Source organism: Chelonia mydas, chromosome 23 (assembly GCF_015237465.2).
Source record: "Chelonia mydas isolate rCheMyd1 chromosome 23, rCheMyd1.pri.v2, whole genome shotgun sequence".
NCBI classification, from domain to species: Eukaryota; Metazoa; Chordata; order Testudines; family Cheloniidae; genus Chelonia; species Chelonia mydas.
Window position 1 is genome coordinate 18,045,180 of NC_051263.2, and position 22,402 is coordinate 18,067,581.

A 22,402-nucleotide genomic window follows, 5' to 3' on the forward strand; every position below is an offset into this window, starting at 1 on the left:
ACCAGACCTCACTCCCCTCCCAGAGCTGGGGAGAGAGCCCAGGAGTCCGGGCTCCCAGCCCTCCCTGCTCCAACTACTAGTCCCCACTCCTCTCCCAGAGCTGGGAAGAGAACCCAGGAGTCCTGTCTCTCAGACCCCCACCCCCTGACTCTAACCCACTGGGCTCCCCTCCCAGAGCCAGGGGGAGAATCCAGGAGTCCTGGCTCCCAGCCCCCACCCCCACCCCGACTCTAACCCACAGGGCTCCCTTCCCAGAGCTAGGGGGAGAACCCAGGAGTCCTGGCTCCCAGCCCCCCCTCCCCCCTGACTCTAACCCAGGAGGCCCCACTCCCCTCCCAGCGTCAGGGAAAAAAGCAAAGGAAATTCCATGCAAACACCGTTGGTTAAAATACAATGATTGAGGCGGCCAAGCAAGGTCTGGGGGGTTCAGACACCCCAGGATTCATGGCAGCAGGAGCATGCCTGGTAAAGTTGCTCCTGGTGACCGCGGTCCCCTTCTCCTCCCCATCGACACCGTAAGGCCACCGCGGCGCGTGGCACAGGATCCCCGCCAACCGCCGAGCGCTTGTCTCAGCCACCGGGGAAATAGATGTGGCAGAGTGGGGAAACTGAGGCAGGGCCGTGTCCGTCGGAGGCCGGGGTATGGCCACCTGAGTACGAGGCCGTCCTGCTTCCCTCACCCCATGCCCGCCAACTGGTGGGGCGTCCTACGGACCCAGCCCCGGGGCACGGCCCGCCTCGGGTGTGGCAGGAGGTGGGGAGTGGGCGCCAACGTCCCTCGGTGATGGGGTCATTGCTGCCGTCAAGGTGGCCCAAAGGGGCAGAGTTAAGGGGATGGGCAGTGGGGACCCATCCAGCCGCGCCCCCGCAGCACCCCCCTGTCTGTCTGTCCACCCCCCTCACCCCGGTGATCTCTCCCCCATGTTCCTGTCCCTATGTCTGTCCCCGTGTCTGTCTGGCCCTCTCTGCGCCCCCGGGACTACAGCCCCCAGTAGGCCCCGCGCGGCCGGGCCGGACCATCCCGTCGGCAGGAGAGGGGGGGCAGCGGGCTCTCGGGGCCATGCGGATGCGGGCAGGGGGGCGGGTACCCCTCCATCCCGGGATGGTTCGGCCCCGCGCCCCCGCGTGGCGCGTGGTTCAGCCCGAACCCGGAGGGTCCGTCAGCGGCGAGAGCGGCGCGAGGGGGAGAGAGAGAGAGAGAGAGAGAGAGAGAGAGAGGGGTGAGCGGGGGGGCGGGGCGCGGGGAGCACAAGGGGGCGGGGCGCAGGGGGGGCCTGGGTAAGGGGGGAGCAGGGGGCCTCGGGCACCGGGGCCTGGGTAAGGGGGCGGGGCTCTGGGGGGCGCAGGGGGGGCTGGGTAAGAAGGGAGAGGGTGGGGGGAGCTGGGGGCCTGGGTAAGGGGGAGCGGGGGGACACGGGTGGGGGGAGCTGGAGGCCTGGGTAAGGGGGAGCAGGGGGACACGGGTAAGGGGGGAGATGGGGGCCTGGGTAAGGGGGAGCAGGGGGACACAGGGGTGGGGGGAGCAGGGGGGCCCGGGTAAGGGGGGAGCTGGGGGCCACAGGGGTGGGGGGAGCAGGGGGGGCACGGGTAAGGGGGGAGCTGGGGGACACAGGGGTGGGGGGAGCAGGGGGACACGGGTAAGGGGGGAGATGGGGGCCTGGGTAAGGGGGAGCAGGGGGACACAGGGGTGGGGGGAGCAGGGGGGCACGGGTAAGGGGGGAGCTGGGGGACACAGGGGTGGGGGGAGCAGGGGGGGCCCGGGTAAAGGGGGAGCAGGGGGCCACAGGGGTGGGGGGAGCAGGGGGGCACGGGTAAGGGGGGAGCTGGGGGCCACAGGGGTGGGGGGAGCTGGGGGCCTGGGTAAGGGGGAGCAGGGGGACACGGGTGGGGGGAGCTGGAGGCCTGGGTAAGGGGGAGCAGGGGGGCACGGGTATGGGGGGACCTGGGGGACACAGAGGTGGGGGGAGCAGGGGGGCACGGGTAAGGGGGGAGATGGGGGCCTGGGTAAGGGGGAGCAGGGGGACACGGGTAAGGGGGGAGATGGGGGCCTGGGTAAGGGGGAGCAGGGGGACACGGGTAAGGGGGGAGATGGGGGCCTGGGTAAGGGGGGAGATGGGGGCCTGGGTAAGGGGGAGCAGGGGGACACGGGTAAGGGGGGAGATGGGGGCCTGGGTAAGGGGGAGCAGGGGGACACGGGTAAGGGGGGAGATGGGGGCCTGGGTAAGGGGGAGCAGGGGGACACGGGTAAGGGGGGAGATGGGGGCCTGGGTAAGGGGGAGCAGGGGGACACGGGTAAGGGGGGAGATGGGGGCCCGGGTAAAGGGGGAGCTGGGGGCCACAGGGGTGGGGGGAGCTGGGGGCCACAGGGGTGGGGGGAGCAGGGGGGCACGGGTAAGGGGGGAGCTGGGGGCCACAGGGGTGGGGGGAGCTGGGGGCCTGGGTAAGGGGGAGCAGGGGGACACAGGGGTGGGGGGAGCTGGGGGCCCGGGTAAGGGGTGGGGGCATGGGTGGATAGCTAAGAGACCCTCAGAGGTGGCCAGGGAGGGCTGTGGGAGGGATGGGCAGGGGTGCCCTTATGAGGGGGCCCCCTGGAGGCAGGTAGAGTGGGGTGGGGGCACCTTGGGGGGGAAATCGGTGGGGACCAGAGAGGGTGGGGGGTAGGAGGGAAGGGGCCCTGGGGGGGGATGTTGGGGAATGTAAGGAGGTAGGTGGGGGTCAGGAGGCGGAGGAGGGGGGCTGGGGGTGGTGACTGAGCTAGGACACTGGGGATTCACAGCCAGTGGGGCGAGGAGTATGGGGAGCACCGGGGTGTGGCTGGGAGGAGGGAGATGGGGGCAGCATGAGTGGGGGGCACAGCCCTTGGTGGTGGGGGGGAATGAGGCAAGGAGGGGGAATTCACCACGTGACCCTGACGTTTTGTTATTAGGGGTGTGAGTGGGGACCCCCCCTTTGTGTGCTGCCCCCCCAACTGTCTGGTTTGCTCCTCTGTGCCCAGAGAATCCTTTGTACCCCCATTGTGCTGGGGGGGCTGCTTTGGCTGCCCCTGAAATGTCTGATCCTTTGCTGAGAATCAGCGACGCTCAACATATATCTAGCCTCCACTCACTGCCCCACGCTTCTCTGTAGTGTATTGGTTGGGGCCTGGGAGCCAGGACTCCTGGGTTCTCTGCCTGGCTCTGGGAGGGGCGTGGGGTCTAGTGGGTTAGAGCAGGGGAGCCTGGAATCCAGGGCTCCTGTGTATTGGCTCTCCCACATGCTGCGTGCTTTTGTGCACATAACTTCCTTTCTCTGTGCCTCAGTTTCCCCATCTTGGCGCCCAGGGGACACTTTCTCGCTGTTGGGGGAGTCCAGAGAGACCTGGGGTTGAAAGCTGTGTCAGCCTTTTCCTGCCAGTCATTGATTAGATGCGGGGAGGAATAGCTCAGTGGTTTGAGCATTGGCCTGCTAAACCAAGGGTTGTGAGTTCAATCCTTGAGGGGGCCATTTAGGGATTTGGGGCAAAAATTGGGGATTGGTCCTGCTTTGAGCAGGGGGTTGGACTAGATGACCTCCTGAGGTCCCTTCTAATCCTGATATTCTATGATTGTCACTCGTTTGGACCTTCCCCAAACTGGCTTTTTGTTGGTCTGGTTTGCTGATTGGAGCGATTTTGCGAATGCTGATTTGCATGTGTGCATCTCATTTCTTTGTAAACCCCACCCACCAAATCCGGTTTCTGATGGCTCCTCCCACTCGCTTGAGCTCTGAAAGGGGACAGCTTAGAGAGTCGGGCTTGGGGGACCAATACGGGCCTTGGAGAAGGTTCCCTTGGTGAAGATAGGGTTTGATCTGGCTGTGGTAGGAAGGGTTGAGCGTCCTGCCAAGCTGGTTATCACTGAGAGCCCGGCTCTGTGCGTGAGGTGGTGTTTTTCACTCCCAGATGCGATGCTCTCGACACCGGTGTGGGGGAACATACGAGGGATGGTCACAGGGTGTGATCCTGGGATGCTCTAGGGTGATCTAGACAATTAGCCAAAGGGCCTTTGACGAAAACAACAAATTGGTTTCTTGCAGCCAACAAGAAAAGAAAAACAAACCAGGGCTGGGAAATTCCACGTGCAAAAACTTAGTTGAGAGTCAAAAAAATCCACGTAGGGAAAGTCAGACTGAAAGCTGGGTTAATGGGACCAAAACCACAGCGACGGCTGGGAAATCGCACCAGCAAAATTTAGATTAGGTTTGTGATTGTTTGGGGTATGGCCGAGCAGAGCCCTGTTAGGCCAGGCCCTGTGCAAGCCACTTGACTAAGATCAGGGCCCCATTGTGCCGGGCACTGCGCAGACCCCAACCGAGATCAGGGCCCCCTGTTATGCTGGGCACTGCCCAGACCCCAACCGAGATCAGGGCCCCCTGTCATGTGGGACGCTGCTCAGACCCCGAATATTCAGACTCCAGAGCTTTGCCGAGAGGGCGCTATGGGTCACGGGGTCAGAGCATGCAGGACATCTGCCAGTGTGTGCAGTCCTGCCCCGGCTCCTGAGGAGAACGAGGAGCCCTTCGATGCCATGGACAGGGGTTGGACTCAAAGGCAGCGGGAGATGTTAGCCAGTGGGACTCCTTGCCACTGGTTGTCACTGACGCCAAGAACCCGGCCATTCCCCGTCAGCTCCTAGGGCGACGCTGTGGCCAGGAGGGCTAATCCAGGGGGAATTCTCCAGCCTGTGCCATGTGTGTGAGATTGGACGGGGTAACAGACCCTTCTGGCTTTAGGGCCCTGGGTGTATGGATTGAGCTGGATTCACGCCAGGTGGGGCGTCTCCCCCCATCCGCCAAGGATCCGGGGTAGTTCGAATCCAGGCTGACACATTCTGGAAGTGATAGTGAGCCTCTTCCTTTTAATTATTACTGGGGGACTGAGCTAACATGGGGGGCAGATAACCCCCCCCCCTTCCAGGGTAATTCCCTCTTCCTGTGTGGCTGGCGAGGGCTAGAGCCAGGATACCGGGCTAGATGTGCCCTTCTGATCCTGGGTGTGTACCTCTCCGGGCCCCATTACACTACCCCAGAGTTTGAGGGCAGAAGGGGTCTCTAGACTACACAGGCTGGCCTCCCAGATAGGCCAGAGCAGGTCTAGGGGCTCTTCTCCACCCCCTCGGCAGTCGCCCCCCCCAGAACTGGGCACAGGGCTCCAGAATCAGTCCCGCTGGGAGGGAAAAGAGCAGGCCTCGCCCCCTCCAGCAGGGACAGGGACGCACATATGGCAGGGCTCAGAGTCCTGCTCTGGGTATGCCTCCCTGTCACCCCCTTGCCATACCAGGGTCCCCGACCTCCCCCCTGCCTGGGGCTCTGTGTGACCCACATTCCTGGGCCCCCCAATCTTCCCCTCTCACTGTTATTTCCCCTTCTTTCTATCTGGGAGGGAAGTTAGGTCTAGGGGTTAGAACAGGGGGGTTGGGTGCCAGGACTCCTGGGTTCTCTCCCTGACTCTGCTATGGGGCTAAAAGCAGCCACGCTGCCGTTCCCACTGGGGCTCCGAGCCTCGTCCCGCACGTCAGGACCCAGAGCCCCAGTGGGCTGTGCCATGCCGTGTGAAGTGCGCCGCGCCAGCCCGAGGCACTGGAGCCGGGCTCAGGCTCGCGGGCGCGGGGCTGGGTTTGCAGCGCGGCCGCCGCTTCCCCGGCACGTACAGCGAGCGCTGGCTGGACGGGGCGAGCGACCCGCTTGGAATGGGGCAGGGGCCAGGCCGGCTCGCTGAGCGCGGGTAGCTGGGGCCTATGCCACTGGGTGTGCGGGCGTGTGTGTGTGTGCGGGCGGGCATGAGCGGGCGTGTGTGTAAGTGTGCGCGGGTGGGCGTGTGCGTGGGTGGGTGGGCGGGCATGTGCGGGTGGGCATATGCGGGCATGTGCAGGTGTGTGTGTGTGTGTGCGGGCGGGCATGAGCGGGCGTGTGTGTAAGTGTGCGCGGGTGGGCAGGTGCAGGCGTGTGTGTGCGCGGGTGGGCAGGTGCGGGCGTGTACGTGTGGGCTCTGGATTTGCTTCATCCTGTGCAGCCCACTTTGGGTCCAAATTTTATGAATGGTTATCTGGTGGGTAGTGAGGACCACTGCCCCGCCCCCCCCGCCCCTTCCCTCTCCCACGCCCCGCCCCTTCCCTGCCCTGCACCTCTAGCCCCGCCCCTTCCCTCTCCCTCTCCCGCCCCCCAGCCCTGCCCCACGCCTGCCCCACCCCCGCCCCTTCCTCTCCCTCCCCCCCAGCCCTGCCCGACGCCCCGCCCCTTCCCTCTCGCACCTCTAGCCCTGCCCCTCCCACTCCCTGTCGGAGACCTGAGGGGGCGTGGTCCTTATTATTCATTATGATCTGCATTATTCATGAGATGGGCCGGGCACCGTCCCATCCGGTTCTTCTCCCCACATCCGGGTGTCTGCGGCCGGCAGGGGGCGTGTCCCGGGTCACGGGGCGGGCCGCTCTCCCTTCCAGCCAATGGGCGGCCGGCGTAAGCGTCGCGGGGCGCGTCGGTCGGGCCGGGCGGCCAATGGGCGGCGGGGGGCGGGGCCTGGCGTCCGCCGCGAGAGGGGGGTTTTTGTTCCGGGCCCGGCAGCCGCCATCTTGTGAGAGGAGCCGAGCGGGGGAAGCGAGCGGGGCCGGGCCGGGCCAGCCTCATTGGTAACTGGGAACCGGGCCCCGAAGCGGACTCCCCCATAGACCGGGCCCGGCTGGCTGGGAACCGGACCCCCCCCATAGACCGGGTCCGGCTGGCTGGGAACCCCCCCCCCTCCCCCCAATAGACCGGGTCCGGCTGGCTGGGAAACCACCCCCTCCCCCCAATAGACCGGGCCCGGCTGGCTGGGAACCGGACCCCCGCCGTAGCCCGGGCCCGGATGGCTGGGAAACCACCCCGCCCATACACCGGGTTTCGAACCGGACCCCCCCCCAGAGACCGGGCCCGGCTGGCTGGGAGCCGTACCCCCCCACCCCCCAGACCGGGCCCCGAACCGGACCCCCCCAGAGACCGGGCCCGGCTGGCTGGGAGCCGTACCCCCCCCACCCCCCCAGACCGGGCCCCGAACCGGACCCCCCCAGAGACCGGCCGGGCTCACTTGTTCCGGGATCCCGTCCCGAACCCCCCGTCCCTGATTCTCCTTGGGCCGAGAAGCGCCTGGCGTAGGGGCCGAACCCCCCTGGGACTGACGTGTCCCTCCCCCGTCCCCCCCCCAGGCCGGGATCCCTTGCCCGGCCAGCGTCCCCTTCCCCCTTGATTCCCCTGACCCATCCACGGCCCCCCAAACCTAGCCAGGGTGCCTCTCCTGGCTCCTCAGACCCGACCTGGATCCCCCAACCCAACGTCCCTGAGCTGGTAGGGACCCTTGTCCGGGCCCGGGGGTCCCCCTGAGGGAGGGATCTGGGAGCCCTGGTGCTGGGGGACTTGGGGGAGCCCCTGCAGTACAGCCCCCTCTGAGGGGTGTGGCTTCATGGTGTCCTCGTGGGACCTTCACCAGCTCCTGGCGATGGGTCTGAGCCCGGCCGGCTACTCCACCCGATGGAGGGGACCGCCCCTCCCCCTGCTCAGTGTGGGGCAGGGGGTGCTTGGGAAGCAGAGCCTTGGCATAACTTCGTGTCCCGTGGCCCTGAGCTGGGGGGGCTGTGCCTCCTGTGGGACCATGGTTACCTTGGGCAGGGGGGCTTTGGGGCCAGGACTCCTGGGTTCTCTCCCTGGCTCTGAGAGGGGAGTGGGGGCTCGTGGGTTAGAGCAGGGGGGCTGGGAGCCAGGACTCCTGGGTTCTCTCCCCCGGGCTCTGGGAGGGGAGTGGGGTCTAGGACGTGAGAGCATGTCCCTCCCAGAGCTGGGGATAGGACCCAGGATTCCTGGTTCCCAGCTTCTAGACTCCCTCTCCTCCCAGCACTAGGCATGTTCATTTCAGCTGCGTACCTGGCTGGCCCAGCCCTGCTTTCCCAGCAGTGCTAGGCCTGGGGGGTCTCTGGGGATGGCAGTTTCTGTCGAAGGAAACATGACTCCAGGTAGTGACAGAGCCACCTAGCAGTCTGGGGCCTCCTGCTCTCCTGCCCAGCTAGGGCTCCCTTCCCCCGCGGCACCCCATCTGCCATCTTCCCCGCCTTGGCTTGGAGGATTCCCCTGAGAGCCCCTGACTTCCCTGAGGAGAAGTCCCGGGCTAGCCCCTGGTGTGACTGACTGACAACCAGCTGCTGCCCCGCTCTCTGCCGTCTTGTGCCCTCTGAGCATTCGGGCACCGGGGCAGGGGGTGTCGCTCATCTCGGCCTCTAACCCAGCCGAGAAGATGAGGCCCATTTGCCTTTCTGGTGCCCATGGGGGACAGGCTGGGACCCGCCCTGTGCCAGAGGGCGCCATTAGACACGGGGGGTCACAGCAAGAATGATTGTTGGGGGGAGGTTAAACCTTGCGAGCTGAGTCAGCCTTGCCTTCGGGCCTGTGGCAGTGAGGTGGGGGCACAGGAGACACTGGTTTCTCCTTTGTATTCATCTGCTTCCCACTCCCCTTCCTCTCCATTCCATTCGGCCTGACGGGCTGTGGATCAGCCCTCGACCCACCTGGTGGCTTTTTCTGGCCCTAAACGGCCTCTCAGCTCAGTGAGGGGACGCATGTGCCTTGTGAGCCCGCTGCTGCCGAAATGCGGTGGGTTGTCGGCAACTTGTGAACGCTGCGGCTTTCCAGGGGCTGAGGCCTGGCGCAGACTCCATCTAGCCCAGCGTCCCAGCCGCTTGCATGGATGATCCACCCTCCCCTTGTGTCATGGCATCCGTTGCTGTTGGTCCCCAGAAGGGTCATAGTTTGATGGTTACGACAGGCTATTCCTGTCCCTCTCTGGAGTCCTGTTGTCATGCAGCCACTGGTTCGGTGCTCCGGCCCAGCTTTGAAACCCTCCCTTGGAGGAACCGCATCAGCGGGCCGGTCCACAGCCAGGTCTCACTCTGTTTTCAGGGACCTCCGCTCCTCCGAGACTGAGCCCCTGCACTCCCGCCCTCCTGCTTTGCCCCGTGAGCTCTGCCCAGCGAGTCCAGCTGAGCCAGACGCCTGGTCTGAGACGTGTAGTCTCTGCAGGCACCCAGTCACCCCAGCCAGGATGTGCAGGGACACCCACCGAGTGGGGAAATGCCGTTAATCTGCCACCATCCCCTCTGTGCTCAAACAGTCCCAATCTCTGTCCCGCTGCCTGTCTCTCGTTCCTTTCTTCTGCTCTCAGCCCCTGCCTGTTCTGTGTCTCGGGGCAGGGTGTGTGCATGGGGATCTCTTAGGATCGAAGCAAAAGGGAATTTAAATGCAGAACCCTTCCGGGGCAGTCCTAGGACAGGCAGCGGGGGGTTGTTTCTGTTTTGGTTAAACGTGTGGCTCAGGGACACGTGAACGTCAGGGCACTTTTCTGTCCAGCTCAGTGTCCTGTTTATCCCAGTCCAGTTGGCTGTGTAGACCTCCCCTGCCCCTCAGTTACAGGACAGCCTGCAGCCGGCCCTTTTGGGAAAAGGAAGCCCATCTCAGCCCCTGGCGGGGTGCCTATGGCCTGCTTGCCGTAGTTTGGATCCTGTCTGGGGCCCTGCCTCTGGGAATCCTCCCAGCCCTCGGGGTTCTTCATGTGCACTAAGGAGTGAGATAGTCACCGGTGTTGAAATGGAATGACGCCGTTGGAGTGAATGGGGCGCGCGGCTCAGAGTGGTGGGTTTGGGCAGCAGTTCGGGTTCTTGTACTCGGGGCAGCAATGGGCTCAGGCTCTCTGCAGACTCAGGCGGTGTTGCTGTGTCATGACACTGGCTTTTCTCCACCATTATGGCCAGAGACAGGCTTCTTATTTTCAAAAGGAAAGTAAGCCCCTGGGAAACTGTTAAGAGGAGATCTGCCCATCCTCCCCTCTGCTGGAGCCCCCTATGCTGGGGGAACGCTGCTCTGGGGCTTGTCTGCACTTGAAAGTGAGTTTGGATTATGGTACGGGGTGAATTTAAAGGGCAGCATAGGCCCGGTGCTGAGGAAGAGGGGCCTAGTTCGTTTAGCTGAATTCCCCTTTAAGTAGCTATTGCAGGATAATTTTGGGTGGGGGTGGGGGGAGGGGAGGATGAGGTTTTTAGTGGATGTATTTGGGGGAGCTTATTCTCAGGAGGCCCTGAAATGCGGCTGTCTCTGGGGTGGGGCGAGGCAGCCCATGTGCTGCTCTGGTGAGCGTGCTCTCCTTTCTGCCTGGGAACGGTGCATCGGTAGAAGCGAAGGTGTGAATTTAAACCCTGGGGGGTGTTCATGCCACTTGGGAAGGGGTTTCAGTTTAAACTGGAAAAAGCCGGGGTTATCCCGGGATAAAGGTGTCCACCGCCAGGGCTTACGCTGGTCTGACTAGACGGGTGGTACAGGACTGAACAGTTGGGGTGGCTGCTGCGTCCTCATCCGTGGGGCTTGTGGGATCTCTGTGCCGTTCTGTCCTGGGCACTGGGGCTGGTGGTTTGAGTCCGCCTGGAATTTCCGTGTTTCTGCGCCCGGGGCTGGCTCTGCCGCAGGGCTCGGACGTTTAAAGTCGGCCACCTGGTGATGACTTTCAAAGAACTCTGGTCTTCAGCGTTGTGTGAAATCAGCAGGGGAGGCGCCTGGGAGTCGCAGAGAAGCCTCCTGTGGGAGCATGTCGGGGTTAGCTCAGCCTTTAGCAGCACCTGGGGTGGGGGTGGGTTAATTACCAGAGGGTCAGTCATTAGCAGAGCCGTTTCGCAGCCAGCGATCTGAGAGATTTGGGGGACGATCAGCTGAACGAGAGCACCCGAAAGCCCCGGGCGAGCTGTCCCGTGCAGTGTTGTGTGGCTGTTCCATCAATGCCCTGCCACCTAGGTGGCTGCATCTCTGGTGCTAGCAGAGGGGAAGAACCACTTGAATCCTGACCCTTCTGATCCCCTTGCAGCTGTCTCTGCCCACGCGGGCGGTGCCGGGCCGCTGAGCACTGCGAGGCATGGTGTAGGAAGAGCGTGTGTTGCAATGCTTCGGCTGGGACGCTGGGGTTCTCTCTCCAGCTGTGGGAGGGGTGTGGGGCCCCTCAGACCCCGGGGAAGTGGAGCAATCTGGGCTTTCCCTTCTCCCCTTGGGGGCGCTGAGTTCTCAGCGCACCCGGGGCAGGGCTGAGCAGTACCCAGGCCCTGCCTGGGCTGTGAAATGAGTCACTGTCCCCGCTGAGTCACCCCAGGCCTGACCCGGCCCCTGGCACATGGATCTGTAGAGAAGCTCCAGGAATGGGCACAGCCAGTGCTGCGGGCACCTCTGGGGGGGCAGTTGGATAGCAGCTGCTTGGGGATACCCCCCAGCACACCCATCCCCAGCCCTCCTGCCCCTGCCCAGCCCCCTCCCAGCAACCCCCGCCCTGTGTTTGGCTCTGCTCAGGAATCCGGTAGCTGCGTGGTTCCCCCGGTGTCCCCCAGGGTTGGGTGTTGGGGGGATATGGGCTTTGCTCTGACCCGCTGTTCTGCCCCGCACTCCCCCCCCCCCCCCCCCCCCCCCCAGATGTCCAGCTCGCCGTTGTCCAAGAAGCGCCGCGTGTCTGGATCTGAGCCGAAGACGGGTTCAAACTGCTCCTCTGGCAACTCCGTACAGAGTGACCCGCGCGCAGCGCCCGCCAACGTGAGTCTGCAGGGCACCCAGCCCCCCCCCCCCCCAAGCGAGAGCCCTCGCAGCCATGGCTGGTGGGTTCCTGAGATGCTGCTAACCCTGTAGTCGCTGGCTGCCCAGCAGGTCTCGGGGCGGGGGTGGAGTCCTGCCAGTCTGGGACCAGAACCAATGCCGGCCTGCCCTGCCCCCAGGGGACGTCTGCACGTTGTGGGGGGCCCCCCACACACACCCACCCTCCTGCAATGACCTCCTTCTCCCTCAGATCAGACCCCCCAGGGTATCTCCCCCACCCCTGCATCAGACTGAGGGCCCTCTCTCCGATTCTGGCCTACCCTGGCAGCGAGCGCCACGGGGGGAGGGGCATGACCCGGCCACAGCGGGCTCCCCCCGCACAGGGCCCTGCTGACCTCTGATCCCTCTGCTCACAGGGCATGGCTAAGAATGGCAGCGACGCCGACATTGACGAGGGCCTGTACTCCAGGCAGCTGTAAGTACCAGCGGGGGGCACACCCAGGGGCCCCAGCAGGAGCCTGTGGGCCCGTCTGCCCGCCCCGGACCCCGTCAAAACCGCCCCAGAACAAAGGCTGTTTCCCTGTCTGGGAAACTGAGGCCGAGGGGTGCGGTGCTGGGTGGTGGGTCACACGTGGGGAATGGGCCCAGGGCCCCTGGCTCCTGGAGCTGTGGGCACAGGCTGGCTGGGGCACCCTGCACCGCGCCCGCCCTGACTGCACCCTCCCCACAGGTACGTGCTGGGCCACGAGGCCATGAAGCGGCTGCAGAATGCCAGCGTCCTGGTGTCGGGGCTGCGGGGGCTGGGCGTGGAGATCGCCAAGAACATCACCCTGGGCGGTGTCAAGTCGGTCGCCCTGCACGACCCCGAGCCCGCCCAGTGGGCAGACCTGGCCTCCCAGGTAGGTGCCCGGCCCGGGAACACCACTCGCGCCCAGCTGGCCTGTCGGTGCGGCCGGGCCCTTCCTCCCCTCCCCGGCCTGCCTCTCGGGGCCTTTGTGTGTCTCCTGGTCTCCTTCCCCTACCCTCTGCCTGTCCTGTCCCGCCCCACCTCTCTCCGGGATCTCCCTCACCTCCCCCCCTTGCCCTCTAGTTCTACCTGCGGGAGGAGGATTTGGGGAAGAACCGGGCCGAGGTCTCCGAGCCGCGCCTGGCCGAGCTCAACTCTTACGTGCCCATCAGCATCCACACAGGGGCCCTCACCGAGGACTTCCTGAGCCTGTTCCAGGTACCTGCAAGCGTGGAGGGAGCCCGGACGCCTGGGTTTTCTCCCTGGCACTGGAAGTGGAGTGGGGTCTGGTGGTTAGAACAGGGGGAAGAGCGGGGGACTGGGAACCAGGACTCCTGGGTTCCATCCCCAGCTATGCTAGACTCCCGTTGCCACATCTCGGGTGGGTTGGAGACCCCAGAGCTCTGGGGGTGGCCTGCGGGGCGCTCTGCATCAGTTCCTGCCTGCAGGGGGAGGAGGGGTTAGGGTGGGGGCCGGGGGCCACAGACTGGTGCTGGCAGGGCTGAGGGAGGCACAGGCTGGAGGATGGGGGGCTACAGGCTGGGGGGCCAGGGGCAGGGGGATGGGGATGCAAGCCGAGGGGGCTCTGGGTGGGGGGGTGCACACAGGCTGGATGGGATGGGGGGATGCAGGAGAGGCGCAGGCTGGTTAGGGACACCAGCTGGGGGTTGTCTGGGTGGAGCAGAGGTGCTGGTTGGTGCTGTGGAGGGAGTCTGGGTACAGGCCAGCGCACTGGGGAATGGAGTCTGGGGGGGTGCAGGCTGGCACTTGTGGGGTAGGGGGGTGCATGGGCTAGTGCTGAGGGGCTCCGTGTGCTAGGTGGGTTGGGGGCTGGCCCTGGGAGCGCGGGCTGGCACTGATGGGCTCCGTCTGTGGGGTGGCCAGGCCGGGTGTGGGGCTCCATAGGCAGAGGGCTGGCTCTGGGGCGCAGGCTGCCACTGACGGGGTCCGGGTGGGGTGGGCAGAGTGGACCGGGTGGGGGGCTGTGGTGGCGGGAGGCTGGCCCCAGGGGTGCAGGCCAGGGCAGATGAGCTCCGTGTGCCGGCGGGGGGGGGGGGCGGCGCGGGCCAGGTGGGGGACTCCGGGGGTGCGGGCCGGCGCTGATGGGCTCCATGTGCGGCAGGTCGTGGTTCTCACCAACTCGCCTCTGGAGGAGCAGCTGCGGGTCGGGGAGGTCTGCCACAGCAAGGGCATCAAGATGGTGGTGGCTGACACCAGGGGGCTGTTCGGGTGAGTGCTGGGCTGGGGGCCCCCTCCTTAGCCGCCGCCTCCTCCCCTCTTGCTGGGCAGGGGGGCAGCAGCCTGTCTCCCCTCGCCGGCACCGGAGGGTTGAGGGGGTGGAACCGGAGCCTGGGTTGGGACGGTGCACCGGCTGTCATCAGGGAGATGGGGGCGAGGAGATCTCGGGGGCGGGGGGGGGCGCCGGGGAGGGGGCTGGAGACTTGGTGGGGTGGGGGATCTCAGGGAGGGGGGGGCTGCCCCACACTCACCCCTCTCCCCACAGCCAGCTTTTCTGTGACTTCGGGGACGAGATGGTCGTGACAGACACCAATGGGGAGCAGCCGCTCAGCGCCATGATCTCCATGATCACCAAGGTAACACCAGCCTGGATGCCTGGGTTCTCCCCCCGGCTCTGGGAGGGGAGTGGGGTCCAGTGGTTAGAGCCGGGGGGGGGGGAGGGGGCTTGGGACCAGGACGCCTGGGTTCTGTTCCTGGCACTGCTGGGCTCACCCCTCTCCGTGTTGGCAGGGCTGCCCGGGGGAGGTGACCTGCCTGGACGAGGCTCGGCACGGCTTTGAGAGCGGGGACTTCGTCTCCTTCACTGAGGTGGACGGCATGGAAGAGCTCAACCACTGCCCCCCGATGGAGATCAAAGTGCTGGGTGAGATGCTGGGCACCCCCAGGGAGTGGGGCGGAGGGGCTGGGCAGGGGGCGCTCTGCCCTGGCAGTTGGGACTGGGTGCTGGGGGGTGCCATGCCACGGGGAGCTCAGCAGGGGGCGCTCTCCCTGCCCCGTGCACCCCACGTCGCTGACCCCCGCTCTCCCCCGCAGGGCCCTACACCTTCAGCATCGGCGACACCAGCAGCTTCTCCGAGTACGTGCGGGGGGGCATCGTCTCCCAGGTCAAGATGCCCAAGAAGATCAGCTTTGTGAGTGGGGCCTGAACCGCATTTCTGGGCCGGGCGGGGCAGCTGGGCAGGCCCCAGGCTCTGGCTCTCCCCCCACCTCGACTCCCTGGCTGGGGGGCCCAAGGGTGGGGACAGCTGCTCTTCCAGCTCCTTCCTAACCTGCTGCCTCCAGCCTGGGGCCAAGGGGCAGCTCAGCAGTGGGGACAGTGTCCGCCTGGCGGGGGCAGAGCGGGGAATCCCAGGGTCCTTTCTGACCTGGGGGTTTAGGCACCTCCTCTTGCCCTGCAGGGGCGAACCATAGTCACTTGAATTCTGTGGAACAGGAGTTTCCTACTTTCTGGGTGCTGCCAAGCTTGTCTGCCATCAGTAGGGTTCAGAGTGAACGGCATTCGTCATCACATGGGTCTGTGCGCGCTCAGGCTGTCGGTCCGTGAGCCGGGCCTGGGACCCCTGGTTCCTTCCCCTGCCAGGCACAGCATGCATTGGGGGTCAGGTTGGAGGGGGTGAGAGGATGGGGGATTGTGCCGGCTGCCCCTCAACCCCATCTTGCTCCTTGCAGAAGCCCCTGAGTGTGGCGCTGGCCGAGCCCGACTTCGTGGTGACCGACTTTGGGAAGTTCGACCGCCCGGCCCAACTGCACCTGGCCTTCCAGGCCCTGCACGACTTCCAGCGGCAGCACCAGCGCCTGCCCCGGCCCCGCAGCGAGGTAGGGCCTGGCCCGCTGTGGGCTAGGGACGGGCTGATGGGCCAGGGGGTGTGTCTGTGTCACCGCTCCTCCCTCATGTCCCGTTCCCGTCCCCGCCCCCCGTGGCGCTGTGTGGCCTGCCCCCCACCCCGCCCCCTGGGGCGCTGCTGACCCCTCTCCCCGGCAGGCGGACGCGGCCGAGGTGCTGGCGCTGACCCAGGCGGCGAACGAACGGGCCCCCCTGGCACTGAAGCAGGAGAAGCTGAGTGAGGAGCTGATCAAGGAGCTGGCGTACCAGGCTGCCGGGGACCTGGCGCCCGTCAACGCCTTCATCGGGGGGCTGGCTGCCCAGGAGGTCATGAAGGTAGCACCAGGACGCCTGGGTCCCGTTCCCGGAGCGGGGAGGGGAATGGGTCTGGTGGGGTTGGGGCTCACGGACTGGGAGCCAGGACTCCGGGGTTCTATCCCTGGCTCTGGGAGGGGAGCAGGGTCTGGTGGGGGTGGGGCTCACGGACTGGGAGCCGGATGCTCTGGGAGGGGAGTGGGGTCGGGTGGCTGGAGTGGGGAGCGGGGCTGGAAAGCTCTGAGGCTCCCGAGTTGGGGGCTGGGCCCCACTGTTGAACGCTGCTGGGGGTCTGTGTCCTCTGGGTTTCGGGGAGCCCCGTCTGGGGGGCCGTGGTGCGTGGGCGTGGCTGGCCAGCGTGGCCCTGTCCTGACGCCCCCCCTCCTCGGCCCCAGGCCTGCTCCGGGAAGTTCATGCCCATCACACAGTGGCTCTACTTCGACGCACTGGAGTGTCTGCCCCAGGACAGCAAGGAGGTGCTGACCGAGGAGCAGTGCCGCCCGGTGAGTGACCGCCGGAGGCGGGGCTGCGATAGCGGGGGGGCTGCGGGTTGGGATTGGGGGGCACTGGCAGAGCTGGGGGAACAGCGGGAGGTGGGGAGCCCGGTGCCGGGGTAGCAGCGGGGCGGGATTGGGGGGGCGGCGGGGAGCCCGGTGCTGGGGTAGCAGCGGGGCGGGATGGGGGGGGCGGCGGGGAGCCTGGCACCGGGGTAACTTTCCCTCCCCCTCTCCCCAGAGGAACAGCCGCTACGACGGGCAGATCGCCGTGTTCGGGGCCGACCTGCAGGCCAAGCTGGGGCAGCAGAAGTATTTCCTGGTGAGCGCAGCCGGGTTTCCACCGGGCCCTGAGGGGTCTCCTGTCACTGCGGGGTCCAGAGCCCCCAGACCTCGGCCCCAGAGCAAACCCCGTTGGTTTGCGGGGCTCAAAGGGGTGATGCGGCCCCTGGGGGGACGAGCTGGAGCTGCTGGCCAGCCGGAGTCTGATCCCAGCTCCTTCGAGGCAAACGCCCAGGGGGAGAAACCCAGCTGCTGGCTCTGGGGCCGATGCCTGCTGTGGGGGTCCCGTGGCCTGCACTGCAGGCTGCTGAGTTTGGACCCCGGTGCAGCCCGGTCTGGGCGCGTGGAACCTTCCCCCAGCGCTGCCCCCTCACCCCCGTGTCTCCCCAGGTGGGCGCCGGTGCCATCGGCTGCGAGCTGCTGAAGAACTTTGCCCTGCTGGGGCTGGCGTGTGGGGACGGCGGGGAGGTGACCGTGACCGACATGGACACCATCGAGAAATCCAACCTCAACCGCCAGTTCCTCTTCCGGCCCTGGGACGTCACGGTGCGCTGGGGGGCGATGGGGAGCGGGATCTGCGAGCTGGGGCGGGGCTGGGAGCCAGGACGCCTGGGTTCCGTTTGTATCTCGGGCTATTAACTCCGGGTCCCTGCTCTCCCCAGAAAATGAAGTCCGACACAGCAGCGGCTGCGGTGCGACAGATGAACCCCAATATCCGCATCACGAGCCACCAGGACCGTGTGGGGCCCGACACTGAGCGGGTCTACGACGACGACTTCTTCGAGGGCCTGGACGGCGTGGCCAACGCGCTGGACAACGTGGATGCCAGTGAGTGACGCGTGGGTGGGGCCGTCCCCCTGCCGCATCTCAGCACCATGCCAGCCATCCTTGTGCAGTGTTATATGTGGCTGTTCCCCAGTTGCCCCGCCCCAGAGGTGGCTGCATCTCAGCGCCGGGCAAGCCATCCCGGCCCCCCATTGCTGTGGTCCTAGGGCCTCCCGCTCCATCATGCTGGTGCTAACCGTATCTGCCTGCCCCCCAGGGATGTACATGGACCGCCGGTGCGTCTATTACCGCAAGCCCCTGCTGGAGTCGGGCACGCTGGGCACCAAGGGCAATGTCCAGGTGGTGATCCCCTTCCTGACGGAGTCGTACAGCTCCAGCCAGGACCCGCCCGAGAAATCCATCCCCATCTGCACCCTCAAGAACTTCCCCAATGCCATTGAGCACACATTGCAGGTGAGCGCCCGGACACCGGGGTTCCCTCCCCGCGGGGGCTGGGAAGGGAGTTGGGTCTAGTGGGTGAGAGCGGGCGGGGCTGGGAGCCAGGACTCCTGGAGTGGGGTCCAGGGGGTTAGAGCCGGGGAGACTGGGAGCCAGGACTCCTGGGTTCTTTCCTCGACTCGGGGCTGGGGTCTAATTCATCCGACTTCCCTGGGTGCTGCCCTTTGACCTGGGGGGCTCCCCCCACCCCGGTGACACTGCTCTGTCCCGCAGTGGGCCCGTGACGAGTTCGAAGGCCTCTTCAAGCAGCCGGCGGAGAGCGTCAACCAGTACATCTCGTGAGTGGCGTGGGGAGGGGCGCTCCGCCCCTGGGGGCGGGAGGGTCTTGGGGGGCTGCCCCCTCTGACTGGGTGTGTCGTCTCCCCCCCCCGCCCCCGCAGAGACCCCAAGTTCCTGGAGCGCACGCTCAAGCTGCCGGGCACGCAGCCGCTGGAGGTGCTGGAGGCCGTCAACAAGAGCCTGGTGAGCGAGCGGCCCCGGAGCTGGGCTGATTGTGTGGGCTGGGCCTGTCGCCACTGGCACTGCCAGTACAGCAACAACATCCGCCAGCTGCTGCACAACTTCCCGCCCCACCAGGTGAGCCCCCCCCCGGCCCCCTTTGGAGCCCGCAGCCCCCCTGGGCCCCCGCTCTGACCGCGCCCCCTCTGGTGTATTGCAGAAGACCAACTCCGGCACCCTGTTCTGGTCAGGGCCCAAGAGGTGCCCCCACCCGCTCACCTTCGACGACAGCAACGTGAGTATGGGGGGTGTCATTAGGGGTCAGGGTTAACGCCCATCCTCCCTCCTTCGGCCCCCAGCACATGGATTACTAGGTTAGGAGTCAGGGTTAACACCCGTCTGTCCCCGACAGCCCCCCACATGGATTACAGGGTGTGTGTCGTCATTAGGGGTCCGGGTTAATGCCCATCTGTCCCCCACACTTCTGTGCATGGATTACGGGGGGGGTGTTGTCAGTAGGGCTCAGGGTGAACACCCATCTTCTCTTCCCCCCTCCAGCCCCTGCACATGGATTACATCGTGGCAGCGGCGAATCTCTTTGCCCAGACCTACGGCATCACGGGCACGCGGGACGTGGGTGACGTGGCCAAACTGCTGCGCCAGGTGCAGGTGCCCGAGTTCACGCCCAAGTCTGGCGTGCGGATCCACATCTCGGACCAGGAGCTGCAGAACGCCAACGCCTCCGTCGGTATGGGCCTGGGCTGGGGGCAGGGGGGGGCGGGCTCTCCTGGCGTGCCCTGGGGCACCGCGACTCAGGGGTGGGGGGTCTGCTGCCATTGAGGGCTGGCCCCTGGCATGGAGCCCGGGGCTCCTGGTGGTAACGGGTGTCGTTGCCAGGCGCTCATGGGCTCTGCTCTGCCCCCAGACGACAGCCGGCTGGAGGAGCTGAAATCCAGCCTGCCCAGCCCCGAGGGCCTGCAGAGCTTCCGCATGTACCCCATCGACTTCGAGAAGGTAAGCCGGGCGGGGCGGGCCCTGGGAGCCAGGATGGGGGGTGGGGGGTGCAGGCCGGCCCTGGGAGCAGGTGCAGAGTAATGCCACATATGACCAGCATCTGTTCCCTGGCTGCCACCCAAAGGTGGCTGCATCTCACCACTGTGCGAGCCATCCCCATGCAGAGTTATATGTGGCTGTTCCCCACCTGCCCCACCCCAGAGGTGGCTGCATTTCCCTCTGACCCTCTCTCTGGTTCAGGACGACGACACTAATTTCCACATGGATTTCATCGTGGCGGCGTCGAACCTGCGGGCTGAGAACTACGACATCCCGCCCGCTGACCGGCACAAGGTGGGCTGCAGCCTCGGCCGGTTGGGGGGAAGTGGGGGGCTCACTGCGGCTCTCTCCCCCCCCCTTCGCCCCCCCAATATGCTGATGTCTCTGTCCCTCCCCAGAGCAAGCTGATTGCTGGGAAGATCATCCCGGCCATCGCCACAACGACGGCAGCGGTGGTGGGGCTGGTGTGTCTGGAGCTGTACAAAGTGGTGCAGGGTCACAAGCGGCTAGAGTCCTACAAGAACGGCTTCCTTAATCTGGCCCTGCCTTTCTTCGGCTTCTCCGAGCCTATCGCCTGCCCCCGCAACAAGGTGAGGGCTACTCCCCTGGGGGCCCCAGCCCTTATCCCCTGCCCCCTAACAACAAGGTGGGTCCCCCCAATCTGTGCCCCGCCCTGCACTCACCCGTCTCCTCTCCACCCCCCTCCCCCTGACATACAATGATGAGTGGCTATGGTAGGGGGTGGTTTGGGCAGGGTTGGGGGTTCCTCCCCGCCGTGTCTCTGACCCATTCTCCCCCCCCCCCCAGTACTACGACATCGAGTGGACGCTGTGGGACCGGTTCGAGGTGCAGGGGGTGCAGCCCAGTGGGGAGGAGATGACGCTGCGCCAGTTCCTGGCCTACTTCAAGGTGAAACCTGGGTGGGAGGGTGTCAGAGCGAGGGGGGGGATGTCTGATTTTTCCCCCCTCCCCCACCACGCAGAGTGAGCACCGGCTGGAGATCACTATGGTGGAGGGTGGGAAGCTGATGGAGGGTTTGGGGGGATCGGGGTGTCTGGGCGCTGTCTGACCCCCCCCCGTGCCCCTTGCAGAGCACGCACTGGCTGGAGATCACCATGCAGGGGGGCTTTGGGGGGCGGGGAGATTACGGAGGGGGTTTGGAGGGTGGCGGGGGGGGGGGGGGGCCTGGGCGCTGTCTGACCCGCCCGTCCCCCCTTCAGAGCGAGCACCAGCTGGAGATCACCATGCTGGGAGGGTGGGGGGGGCTGATGAAGGAGGGTTTGGGGGGATCGGGAGGGGCTGGGCACTGTCTGACCCCCCCCCCGTCCCCCCCTGCAGAGCGAGCACCGGCTGGAGATCACCATGCTGTCGCAGGGCGTCTCCATGCTCTACTCCTTCTTCATGCCGCCCGCCAAGCTGCGTGAGCGCCATGACCAGCCGTACGTACCTGGGGGGGCCCTCGGGGGGGCGGGGCGGGTGTCCTCCCTCTGGGGCGATTGGGGGCCAGGTTTACCTGGTTTGGGGGCTCTCCTCTGTGTCTCAGGGTCTGGGGGGATCGGGGTGGGGGATTCCCCGCTTCAGGGGCTATCCTGGTCCCGGGGGTCTGCCCGTTGGCTGCAGGTCTGGGGGGGGTTCCCCCCTCTGGGGGGGTTTCCCACCGTCTCCGCCTTGACCATGCCCCGCCCCCAGGATGACGGAGATTGTGACCAAGGTGTCGAAGAAGAAGATCGGGCGGCACGTCAAGGCCCTGGTCTTCGAGCTCTGCTGCAACGACGACAGCGAGTGCGACATCGAGGTGCCCTATGTCCGCTACACCATCCGCTAGGGGCGGGGCCTCCCCACGCCCCGCCCCCGGGTTCGCTGGGCGGGGCCTCCCCATGCCCCGCCCCCCACGGTTAAAGTGATGCAAAACATGGACTAAGGGGGCACCCCCCAGGAATTGGTCTGAGGTTCAGGGCTGGGTGGGGGAGTCCTGCCCCCCTTCCCTGCTGGGAACCCCCCCCATGGTCCTGTTCATGTTCTTGAGGCGCTTTAACCCCACCCCCTTACCGTTAGTCGTGTTGTCTTGACTCCGCCCCCTCCCCCGCACACACTCACTTGCTCACTGACGGGGGATGGGGCGTCTCCTGCCCTGCGGTGCCGGTTCTGTATGGGGGCGGGGGGGGACGTGTCAGCAGGGGAACCGACCCCCTGCTGCTGGAGCCGGTGCCCGTCTGCTGCTTGTCTGGCTGGCGGCGGCGCGGGGGGGGAGTTAGTGCAGAACTGGTGAGAGGAATTACTGAATAAATAGACGTTTGCAAAACCTGCTGGCGCCCCCATGTCTGGTCATTTGGGGGGGGAATTCCTGCCCCATGGCATTCCATGGCTGCCCCCTTGGAAGGGGAGGCCAGGTCCTGGTTGCTGCATGGGGGGGCTTATGAGCCCAGGGGAGGGGACCAGGGGAGGGCACTTCCAGCCTCCCCTCTACAGGGGCAGCCCAGATCACAGCTCTGTTCCCAGCACAGGCACCAGTCTGACGGGGGGTGTGGGGGGGTGCAGCCACTTTCCCCGGGTGGTTTGTCTCTAGGGGGCTGCTGGGGGCTGCTCATTCACTCTGCAGCCCAGCCTGTGCCCCCTCAGCCCTCCCCATGTCCTGCTTGGGGGCACCTACGGCCCCCACTCCCTGCCCTCCTGCTGCTAGGGGAGGATGGGGGCCTGAGCTCAGAGCTTCTGTCTCCTACCCCTCCACTGTGCCCTCTGCTGCTGCAAGGAATCAAGTGGCAATGAGTTCCCCAGCTCCCAAGGCCTGTGTAGTGAGAAGAGCTGTGCTGGGGGAGCCCTGGCCTTTGGCTAACAGCCCCCAGCCCTCTGTGGCTGTGCCATTCCCCTGGAATCTATTCACGGGGGTGGATTGTACCCCAGCTCTGGATTGCACCGGGCACAGATCTATGCAAAAACCTGGGTGGGGCCATGCCTCAGTTTCCTCCCCCCTCCTCCCCCCGTGGGCAGCCAGTAAACGCCTAGCGGGGAGTTCCAGCCAGGCTGTCTCTCCCCTTGGGGCTAGAGTGTCCCTCACCCCAAACATCACTGCCGGGGTCCCGCTCACTCCAGGTCTGC

General features: G+C 65.9%; 1 protein-coding gene across 3 annotated transcripts; it reads left to right on the forward strand.

Annotated features, from left to right (window-relative positions):
• Nucleotides 1-1,035: 1,035 nt before the first annotated feature.
• Nucleotides 1,036-21,608, forward strand: UBA1 (ubiquitin like modifier activating enzyme 1). 3 transcript variants are annotated; one of them, XM_037888481.2, is made up of 26 exons: nt 1,036-1,220; nt 11,476-11,592; nt 12,009-12,067; nt 12,323-12,491; nt 12,683-12,817; nt 13,722-13,828; nt 14,103-14,193; nt 14,348-14,480; nt 14,651-14,748; nt 15,287-15,433; nt 15,600-15,776; nt 16,151-16,258; nt 16,491-16,571; nt 16,922-17,077; nt 17,194-17,359; nt 17,574-17,770; nt 18,029-18,093; nt 18,196-18,391; nt 18,474-18,548; nt 18,812-19,001; nt 19,179-19,267; nt 19,508-19,600; nt 19,705-19,896; nt 20,114-20,215; nt 20,645-20,745; nt 20,996-21,608. In XM_037888481.2, exons 2-26 carry the CDS (start codon nt 11,476-11,478, stop codon nt 21,129-21,131), a joined length of 3,180 nt encoding a protein of 1,059 aa, XP_037744409.1. In that variant the 5' UTR covers nt 1,036-1,220; the 3' UTR covers nt 21,132-21,608. The 3 variants fall into 3 exon arrangements, with proteins under 3 accessions (XP_037744409.1, XP_037744408.1, XP_043390257.1); XM_037888480.2 differs by lacking the exon at nt 1,036-1,220 and adding an exon at nt 6,483-6,641; XM_043534322.1 differs by lacking the exons at nt 1,036-1,220; nt 20,645-20,745; nt 20,996-21,608 and adding exons at nt 6,519-6,641; nt 20,289-20,390.
• The last annotated feature ends 794 nt before the right edge of the window (nt 21,609-22,402 follow it).

Coding starts and splice junctions, on each gene's coding strand:
- UBA1 (XM_037888481.2), top strand. CDS start 11,476: ATGTCCAGCTCGCCGTTGTCCAAGAAGCGCCGCGTGTCTGGATCTGAG. Junction 12,068..12,322: donor GGCCTGTACTCCAGGCAGCT/GTAAGTACCAGC, acceptor CCCTCCCCACAG/GTACGTGCTGGGCCACGAGG. Junction 19,002..19,178: donor GAACGCCAACGCCTCCGTCG/GTATGGGCCTGG, acceptor CTCTGCCCCCAG/ACGACAGCCGGCTGGAGGAG.